The following is a 10,462-nucleotide window of genomic DNA, read 5'->3' as shown; positions in this document are numbered from 1 at the left end:
TGACCGGCACCCGCACACTGGCTGACTGGCACCTTCACGTCGACCGACTGACACCCTCACACTGACACACCAATTGATGCCCTCACTCTGGCACCCTCACACTGACTGTCTGACACCATTACAGCAACTGACACCCTCACTCTGACTGACTGACACCCCCACACCAATTGACACCCTCACAATGACTGGCTGACACTCTCACTCTGACACCCACACAACAACCGACAGACTGACATCCTCACAGTTCTGACACCCTCACTGACTGACACCTGGCACCAACTGACCCTCTCCCTGACTAACTGATCTCCTCACACCACTGACCCCCACACTGACACAGCTGCACAGCCCCTCGCACACTCAGGCACACCTAAACTCCCCAAGTGACACTCGCCTCACACACTCCTGTGCATGCTGACATGCTCACACAGGCTGACACACACACTCAGACATAACCCCAGCCCGACAGGCACATTTGTGAGCAGTTACACTCACACGCATACACACACCCCAGAGTTACCGTCGTCGTCTGCCCGCAGCCAGGTCACAGCGACACTTACACCAGTGTCCCTGGTGGGCAGACACATGTGTGGGTACCAACAAGTCTCACACTTCCTTACTCTTAAGAGGCACTTACACACTTCCATACTCACAGCATGTATACTTGCATGCTTCGAGGATTTATCTGCTGTTCTACCAGCTCAGCTGCTGTAGGCACTTACATGCTCATATTGTCCAATTACACACACTCATGGTTGTGCTGCTAATTGTGCTCACACTTGTGGGCAGTCACATTTGTATGCACCTCTCCAAGATTATCCCTCACAACCTGCCCCTTACATGCACACCTGTGGGTGCACTTACACCCTCATAGGGATTTTGACTCTCCTACGTGCACACACATTCACAAGCACTTACACACCCCGCTAGTTCCCTCATTCCTGCCTGTGTGTGTACCTGGCAGGAAGAGCACCTGTGAGAAGCACACTCACAAGTGCTTCTTCACCCAAGGGTGTCGTGATGCCCTCTCATGTGCACACTGTGGGCACACTCACAGTGATGCACAGCCCACAGTGTCCCTTGTGTGCCCTTCACACACCCTCACTCTTGTGCCCTTGTGTCCCTCACCACTCGCTGCTGAGCATACACTTTCACACACGTGTGTACTCACCCCAGCGTGCTGTAGTGCTCTGCCACCCACCCACACTGCCTGTGTGTGTGTGTGTGTGTTCAGTGTGATGTGGTGCCTGCATTGCTGCCACTGTCATACGCTGTGACACACTCACACATGCAATCCCACTGCTGTGTGTAGTGTCTTTGCTGTCTGACACACGTTTGTACACACCTGTGTGCACTCCACTATGCGTGTACAGTCACACACACTAGCATGTCACAACTTCCCTGCCACCTGTTTCTTGGATGCACGTCTTCCTTCAGCCCCTTTCTTGCAGGTCTCACCAGCACAGTCCTGCTTGCATGTAGTGTTCTTCATCTCTCACGCGTGTGTGTGTACACGCAGCCCAACACATCCCTGAGGATCCCACAGGATACTTCTCTCCCACACGCACACTCAGCACACCCAGTTTGCCACCGTATCAGGGAGTCCTCTACTGCCTCTGCTCATGCATGGAGACTCCCTGGAGTCTGTTCTCCCCTTTCCCCACCCAGAGGGTTATCTGCCACCTCTCCACCATAAAGCCCATCTTCTTTTTCATCGCCACTCTCACAAGCAGGCCATGGCTCTTTGAGCCACACAGAGATATCCAAGCAACCTGTTGCCTTTATGAATCCAGCTTTCCTGTACACACACACACACTCCCCCAGGATCACCCTGCATGGCAGGTCTGTACAGAGTGGTGCTGCCTCTGCTCCTGGGACAAGTCAGTTCTGCTTCACACTCACCTCCACAGGGCATCTGCTGCCTTTTACACGTGCAGGTGCAGTATGGTCACCTTCTTTCACATACTGCACATTCTGTCACACACACAAGGTGGAGCCACCTGGTACCTGACAGACACACAAATAGTTGAGGGCTGTAGGTTACCGTGAGCTACTTGTCTTACACAGGTAGATACATGGAGCTATATATATTTCATATATATATTTTTCAGCTCCATGTTACCTGTCACACGCAGTGCTCCCCACTTTAATTTTGGTTAGTTCCCTCCTCCAGTTTCTGTTATACAGAGATGGGCCCTGTTCACTCAGGCTCTTTATAGTATATTTGATCCAAATTCCAGCACCATTTCCTTGTAAGGGACTTGTCAGTCCCTTACATCACGCAGACACCTGCTCTCCAGCATGTTCACATACACTCTTACCTGCACAGTGCCACCCTCACCTGTGACATGAACACGGTCAGTGCTCCCATGGGCTGTACAAAGCGTAGAGCCGCTGTGGGACGCGATTCCAGGGTTTCCCCCAAGTGCTGCCCTGGTATCTCCGGGGTTGTGCGAGGCAGACGCAGCTCTGCAGACCCCTACCGCAGCTCCACAGGGCGGTGTCACCTGCCGCATGCCACCTGGGGTTGCGCCACACCTGTGTATCCACAGCGCTGGCCCAGCCTTCGCTTGCGCCTGGAGAAGGAGCCTGCCACCTCCTTCTCCCCGGCTCCCTGTAGCGAATGCTCAGTTTGTTGCTGTATGTTTCTGAGTGGCTTTTGTCCTTCTGTGAAGCTCCCTGTTCTCTGAAATTCATGCTGTCTCTTGGGTTCCACTTTGCAGACTGTTGAGCCTGGTTCATGCATGCCTGCTGGTTTTGAGTGGCATCGACCCTCTTAAATGAGTCTTCTTTTTGAAGTGTAAGGGTAAAATCCTTCTCAATAATGTTTTAACTGCTTAGGGGAACATTGACACATATATTCTCTTTTTTGTCGATGCCCTGATCTAACTTACTTTTTTTTTTTTTTTTTGCTTTTGTAGCTGGAGCCCTATATGGATGAAAACTTTGTTTCAAGAGCCTTTGCCACCATGGGAGAGCTTGTACTGAGTGTAAAAATCATTCGAAACAGGTTGACAGGGTAACTGTTTCTGTTTGTTCTCCCAGTGCATTTGGACTGAAGTGTCGCCGTGATACTTCCATATCAGAGTGAATTTTCCCTTTGAGTTTCCCACCATTGCTGCCACCAATATGAGAATATTGATGAGAGCAATGGAGAGGGCACTGCTGGCTCTTCAGCCTCCCCTCAACAAACAAGGTTTGGCCCTCATTCTGCAGTGCTCCAGCACTCAGTCAGAGCAGTGTATGTATGTCATTCCATCCGTTTGGGAATTACCACCCCCAGGCTTTGGTCACTAGTCTGTAGTGCAGCTATGTGATGCTGACAGAGGTGGGAAGTCTGACTTGGAGCAATATGAGAACCTTTAGAGTTCATTTGAAATAAAGTGAGTGACTGTATGCAGAATAAAGTCGTTTTATTCTTGTTCATTATTCTTTTAAGTGTCGTAATTTCAGTTTTCAGTAGTTTAAACTTGGGTCGGCAAATTGGTGGTCAATGAAAGTTGGAAGTAAACTGTAAGCTAAACCATTTTCTATGTGCTTATGTTGACCTGACTTATGGTAAGTAGGGGCTATCCCTTGAGATCCAGCTTCTCTTTGGTAGCTTATGTTTATACTTTAAAAAGGAACTGTTCTATGTATTGCAACTATAGCAAATTTCCTACCAGTTATCTAAATACAACTTCCCTCCTCAAATGTGTTTTAAATTTATAACCTTTGTCTCTTCTCTCCTGTGTTGTATGTTCAGAATTCCAGCAGGCTATTGCTTTGTAGAATTTGCAGATCTAGCTACTGCAGAGAAATGTTTACACAAAATCAATGGAAAACCACTTCCTGGTGCTACACCGGTAAGTAAACGGGATCAGCCATATGAGAACCAAAACTTGGAAGGGACTGATAGTGTAGAATCTGTATTTTTAAGGATTACAGACAAATTCAACAGTTAGCAAACTGGGGTTCTTCTTTGCTTTAGATTTGAAGTTATGACTACAAAACTATTAATGTTCTTGCTCAGAAAATTGTTGAGAAAAATCACTGATTTCTTTGTGACTGTCTGGATAAAATCCAGGTGTAGAAGTGGTGTGGGGTGCAGGGTTTTTTATATCTGAGCATTTCTGCTGTTACCAAAGTTGGACTAATGAGAAACCTGAGAAGAACAAGGAAGAAATTGGACTGAGTATAGTGTATGTCTGCCATAATTCTTCCATCTCTCTCCTTTTGTATAATCATGGAGTCACAGAGTGGTTTGGGTTGGAAGGGACCTTAAAGCTTATCACATTTCATCCCCTACCATGGGCAGGGACACCTTCCGCTAGACCAGGTTGCTCCAAGCCCCATCCAGCCTGGCTTTGAACACTTTCAAGGATGAGGCAACCTGAGAATTTACCTATGTGTGTTGTTACATGTGTACAGGATGAACTTGCAAGTTCACACTGACTTTTGAGTAACATTGATTTGCAAGAGAAACATGACTTTTAACCTTGCATTGTTCTTGGCCCTTAGCAAACAGAAGTTATTCAAACCTCTTTACAGTGGAGAAGGAGCCAGAGCATTGAATAATTGCAGTGCATAACTAATGTCTCCTGTACATAAAAGCTGGGTAGTTAAAAAGAAGAGGAGGAATAGTCAGAGAGGCTAATTTTAGGATGTTGACTCAAATGTGTGGTAGATTAAAATGGGACGGCTGACACAGCTGTCTGTTGTACCCACAGGAGTTGGCTGCAGTAGCTGGGGTGACTGGTTCATAAAGCAGCTCTAGAATCACCTCAGTTATGGTGTGATATACAAGGTAAATGGATTCCTGTTTCAGAGTAGTTAATACCCAGAGTAGGAAACTGGGAAGTTCAGATTGAACTATTTAGTCAACGTTCCTGAGAGGGTGACGTGCCCCGTTAAAAGGAGTCGACGAGAGGCCTGGAGATATCTGTTTCACGTGTTTGCTCATGATTAAGGCAAGCTGATCATCCTGGATGCCTTCTGTGGTCACTGGAGAGACAAAGAGAGCAGCTCTTGTAAGAGTAAGATAATAATGGAAGTTTGGTTTTGGGAATACCCATCCTTCTTCACAGTTTTGTTCAAATCACTGTGCTGTGTGGAGGGATGATTTGCATACCACACGGAGAGAATTACAGATGTCAGGCAGAGATCCAAAGCAGCCCAAATCAGTGCACTCAGCAGGCAACTGCTCAGCTCATCCTTTGCATTTAGAGACTTCTGTTTACAGAAAACTTGACTGGGGCTCATGCTTTTATTTATTTTTAAATACTGAATCAGCCAAAGGAATAACAGAGAGCCATGGTGCTGGTGCTGTCTCTCTTTTCCAAGAATTGGTGTTCCCAGTTCCCGAGTGGACGTACTCTCAGGTCTCTCAATGATTTTAAACCCAGAATATGGCAGTGAAGAGCAGGATCTGAAAAAAAAGATCAAAGTGCTTCAAAATGGAATCTAAATTTTGTGTTAGCTTGTAAATGATCCACAGAAGTTGTGTAGCGCTGTGCTCTAGAGAATGCAAGCATGCAAGGAACGGGATTGTAGCCTAGAGTTAAGTCTGTGCTCCGTTTCCCAAGAATTATTTACCTATCTTTGAGGGAAGGAAATCCATCATACAAGGTCCAGGAACACACTGGGCTCTTCACTGTACTGAACACGTGCCCTGATCTCTAGGGCATTTCTGATTATGATCTGAAATCCTGATTTCTGATCCTGAGATTAGCCCCTGATCTCTAAGAGCTGATCCAAAGATCTTGGTCTCCTTAGATCTTGGTCTAAACTTACATCTAAGTTGGGCACAAGTTGCTGAAGTCTGATAGGTTGGAGACAGAGAGTTCCAGATGTGCCAGAGGGCACAAATCTGGAAACTTGTTTTAAAAATAAATTCAGATGCAAAATTTAGAGAGGCCTCCAGTGTCCAATGTAGTTCTTTCAGAACCCCTTAATTTTGGATCTTGCTAAATGTCCGGAACCAAGTATTTAGCCACACTTCCAGACTCAGGTTGATTCCATTTTCCAGTGTGGTGGATTCTGGTCTGCCAGTGTTTGTGTTAAATCACAAAACTCCAATAGTGGTGCTGTCATTTCATTTTAAGACCTTAGAATTGGAAGAAATTTAACATTTGTTATTAGTACCTTCTGTTCGGGTTCTGATTTTCATTATTATATCTGTATTGGCACTAAATAAAAATGTGCTTGTTACCTTAACTGGCTGGCCTGAAGGCAATTGAACATGTATCAGCATTAAGAAAGTTGTATTAAATCAGTTTATTGTATTTTTTTCCTAATTGTTTGAAATCATATGACAACGTTTGAATGTATGGATTCATTTTTGCCTTGTTTCAGGCGAAGCGATTTAAATTGAATTATGCAACATATGGAAAACAGCCCGATAACAGGTAAGTGCTCAATATTTAAATATTAATTTTGCCTGCCTAATGTCTCTTCATCAATTGCCTTGCAAAAAGTATTCAAAATATGTAACCCTGAAGTTCATCACTGCTAGTCTTTAGCAGAGGGAGGAGAACTTAGACTGCCAGTTTTGTGCTTTGCCCTGTGTGTGGCACAGCAGATTTATCCAGTCTCCTTAACGGTATTTAAACTTTGTAGCATCAAAGTATGTAATCATATCTTATCATTTGAGATCTATAAATTATAATTTAAGATCTATGTATTGGAAATAGCGTATCTATAAATGAGATATTAATGTTTTCTTGCCATATGAGAAATCAGAGATATCCTGTGAGTAATAAGCAGTGAAATAATCTTTAAATAAAAAGCAGTATTAAGTAGGTTGGTTGTGCTGCTTGAATTAACTTGAAAAAGCAGTGTCAATAAAAATATTAGTTAAGCAGCTTAACTGGTGACACTTTAAAGTCTCCATTAAATGGTCTTTTAATATCACTCTTCTCTGCGTTCAAATATTTAGGCTAAATGGTAACTGTCACTCAGCATGTCCCTTTTGTGTGTGTGTGATTGTATTTAAGAAGTTTTCTTTTGATTTCTTTAGTCCAGAATATTCCCTTTTTGTGGGAGACCTGACTCCTGACGTGGATGACGGGATGTTATATGAATTTTTTGTTAAAGTTTATCCATCGTGTAGAGGTGGAAAAGTTGTTTTGGACCAGGCAGGAGTATCCAAGTAAGTAATCTTTTATTCACTCTTCTTTTTTTTTTCACTTCACATGTGGCAACAGGAAGGATAGAATGCAGCAAGGGGGGAAAAAAATTATTTTTCTTAGATTTTACTGATCTTAAAATACAGTGTTCTTGGCCATTCAGTCTGCAGTTTGCGTGAGTTTTAATAGTCACCATGGGTATTGTCACTCCTCTGTCAGTGTGAGGCCCTTTTGTGTTACTGCACTTCTTAAAATGCTGAAAAATGTCTTAAGTAATCTTAAAACACTCCCTTCCTGGACTCTCGGGTGGAATTGTGCTTTACAAACTTTAGGCTATTGAGTATATATTCCTGTGAGAGCTGTACAGGTTTTTATTTCAAACAGGGTAGGGCACACAAAGCTGTGATTCACTGTCAGGTTCTCAGTAGGTGCCTCGTTTGTCTTTCCTGAAAATGTCTTGCCAAAAACAGGTATCAAAAAGTTGGATTTCTTAATGTAGTTAAAACGTTTTCCAAGTAGCACAAAATTAAGCTGAATTTTCCAGATGAGGGAGCAGTTGGTGAGCATCCTTGTTTTCAAAGCAGAGCATGGCTTCAGTGAAGCACAATTTTCTGATATAATACCTGTGAGAATGTTGGGATAAGATACAGGCTATGGCTGTAGGTGCCCCCACCTTCTCATATGCAGTTTCTCAGTCTTAGACATGCTGGTTTGAAGGAATCTCTGGGGGTCTCTGGTCCAGCTCCAAACAGGACTGCAGCCAGCACTAGATCATACCGTCCATGAATTGTGTGGCCTGGAAAACCTGGAAATAATTCAACCTGGAAAACAGGAGATAATTCAACCTGTCTGGGCAGCCTGTTCCAGAGCTGCACTCCCTCCCCAGTCATGAAGTTCCTCTTCATGTCCAACCTGAACCTCTTGCAGAGCTGCTCAGTCACTCTGGCTGTTGGGTCCTCGTGCTGTCATTGCCACCTCACCTGGGACTGACACTGCTGGGTTGGGCTCTGCATGCCTTCTGCTCCTCCTCCTCCTCTTCGGTGTAAACCCCGCAGTTCCCGTTGTGCTGCATCTGCTTCAGTCTCTGTCTATAGAACAGGTGTTGGTACTGCAGGCTAGACTATTCTCTGGGTTTTGGGAGCTGTACATAGGTGCAGACCTCAAGGAAAGGGAATCCGTGGCAGCTTGGGAAGTGGGGAAGGAGCAGGGACTTAGAGGCCTGTTTCTGGGAAAAGCAAAGCTGTCTCCCCTGGCAGTGCCAGAGTGTTGGTGCCAGGGGCTTTGTTGAGACTTGTGCAATTGCTCAAAGCTGAGGCAACTGCAGGTGTCAGTGGGATGGGAGAGAGGAGTTTAGGGCTTGCGGACATGCCCAGTGGAGCCCTGGCCCTTCCAGCCAGGGCTGCTGGATCAGGAAGGCCTCCCTCCCAGCACCTCTTGTTCCAGACAGGAGAGGAGCTTGGAGCGTGGTGCTGTGGTGCCATGCCTGCTTCTCTGCTTTCTGCTGAGGGTGCAGGTGTTGGGGCTTTTCCAAACTTCAGGGACAGGACAGAAGGTCTGCAAGGAGGTCCTGGCCACGAAGAAATTATTTCTTTTCACACCAGTGATTTAGCCATTGGTGTGGAAAAACTAAATGTCTGGAAGACTTGGAAGAATCACTGTCTCCCTTGCAGTACCCAGCATCTATTCCTGTACACTGCATCCAACTCCACCTGTCTCTATTTTGGAACTCCCAGTCTTCCCAGTTTCTCTTAAACACTCCTGGTCCCATCTGAAAATCTGCAGGAGTCTTTTGGCAGCTTAGAAACTTAGTTGGGTTTGTGTGTGAACACCTTAAACTGACTTAGAAGTTGACTTGCGCTGGATCAATTTGCCATAGTCCTTTGGCAGAGGGCAAGTTAAACGAACATGGGCCTGTGTACAGTTTTGCTTGTGCTTAATAATCTAGTTTGTACGTAGATAAGCCTAATCTTTGATCTGGTCTTTTTGTGAGGAGGATACCTCCATACCTGTATATATGTATAAAAATAAGATATTTGGACTTGTGTGTGGAGCTTGCTGTGCAAGGTACTGCGTTTTCTGGGGCGTGAACTGCTCTGGAATAGCTGCCAGTGAGGACCTCCCATGAGTAGTAGGTGATGCTGCTTTCAAAGTAGCACATTACTTGGTGTTTAGCAGTTCACACAGAATAGATAATGCACTGTAAATTTACACCCTTGCTTACGGCTCGTTCTTTTCCCCAGGTAGACAAGCCCTTCCCTCCCAGACTCCTTCCTTTGCTTAGATGGATTCCTCCCACACCTAAGTCTTTGATCTTTCTGCTGCGTGAGGCAGCCCATCCCATGACGGGATCCTGGCACTGCCCTCTTGGATGCTGTTGCATTGCTTCTGACTCACTACAGCATCAAAATCCCACGCAAAGGATCGTTGGGGTTGGAGAGAGTTGGAGATTTCTGTCTGGCTGACGTGTAGTGCTGCCACACCACACTGAAGGGTTGTTGCAGAGTCTAGGGGTTCTGGATGTGTTGTCCCTGTTCCAGCTGTGCTCTCAGAGCAGGTTTTAGCTACTTGATGTTAAGAGCTCATTTTCAGGCCCAGTGTTGGAAATGCTGTTGCTGGAAGTGGCAGAAAGCCTATTTGAATATATTCCTGTTGAAAAGTGAACTTGACTGGAAAGCATATCTCATTGACCATAGGGAAAAGTAGTGTTATCCTTCACAGTGGGGCAGTTTTGGATACGAGCAGTGTCTGTCTTGTCAATCCTGTGCTGACTTGCAACTCTTGAGATTATCAGTATCCTCCCAGCAGGGATTTGGGGTTTTACCACTGTCAGTTCAACGCATTTCAACATGGCTCGTGTCAGCTCACTTCCGGTTCCCCAGAATCCACTGGCACAAGATCTACTTTACATTGACAAGCCCTTGAAAGCACTGCCAGAGCTTAGACATGTGGCTTCAGGCATTTAGGAAGAGCAACTGGAAGGCAGAATCATTTCATCTCTCCCAAAAGCAGGAACAGCCCTAATGAACATTTTCATTCACTGTGTTTCCCAAACCAATTCAAATTTCACTGTAACTAATTTTTATAACGTGGCATGGCTCTTTGGGGTTGGTTTTATGTGAGTTATTCTGTGTCTCTGCAGAGGTTACGGGTTTGTGAAATTCACGGATGAACTGGAACAGAAGAGAGCACTGACAGAGTGTCAGGGAGCTGTGGGGTTGGGCTCTAAACCTGTACGCTTGAGTGTGGCTATACCAAAAGCGTGAGTAGAAGAACAGGTGGACGTTTACATGAGAAATCACATCTGTTTTTAAATGCCTTTTAGTGCTTCAGGTACATGTCCTGGATGTTTCCATCACAAA

At 45.3% G+C, this 10,462-nt stretch overlaps 1 protein-coding gene and 1 long non-coding RNA gene across 3 annotated transcripts in view; one reads left to right on the top strand and one right to left on the bottom strand.

Moving 5' to 3' along the window:
- LOC108448082 overlaps nucleotides 1-2,518 on the bottom strand; it is a 5,966-nt gene extending 3,448 nt beyond the window's left edge. The window contains exon 1 of the long non-coding RNA XR_001863870.1: nucleotides 2,339-2,518. This is a non-coding gene — a long non-coding RNA (uncharacterized LOC108448082). The remainder of the gene's footprint in view (nucleotides 1-2,338) is intronic.
- Nucleotides 2,519-2,582: 64 nt separating this feature from the next.
- The window catches only part of TRNAU1AP (tRNA selenocysteine 1 associated protein 1), a 13,874-nt gene continuing 5,994 nt past the window's right edge, over nucleotides 2,583-10,462 (top strand). Inside the window, exons 1-6 of one of the 2 annotated variants that reach the window (XM_008638072.2) lie at nucleotides 2,583-2,797; nucleotides 2,919-3,016; nucleotides 3,743-3,842; nucleotides 6,331-6,383; nucleotides 6,995-7,126; nucleotides 10,243-10,362. In XM_008638072.2, coding sequence (XP_008636294.1) covers nucleotides 2,931-3,016; nucleotides 3,743-3,842; nucleotides 6,331-6,383; nucleotides 6,995-7,126; nucleotides 10,243-10,362 — 491 coding nt within the window. In that variant the 5' untranslated portion in view covers nucleotides 2,583-2,797; nucleotides 2,919-2,930. Of the gene's footprint in view, nucleotides 2,804-2,918; nucleotides 3,017-3,742; nucleotides 3,843-6,330; nucleotides 6,384-6,994; nucleotides 7,127-10,242; nucleotides 10,363-10,462 lie in introns of both variants that reach the window. The other variant, XM_017739942.1, reaches the window with a different exon arrangement.

Source organism: Corvus brachyrhynchos, unplaced genomic scaffold (assembly GCF_000691975.1).
Source record: "Corvus brachyrhynchos isolate BGI_N302 unplaced genomic scaffold, ASM69197v1 scaffold257, whole genome shotgun sequence".
Classification (NCBI taxonomy): Eukaryota; Metazoa; Chordata; class Aves; order Passeriformes; family Corvidae; genus Corvus; species Corvus brachyrhynchos.
Note: the sequence above shows the minus strand (reverse complement) of the source record. Positions and strands in the feature narration are given on the sequence as shown.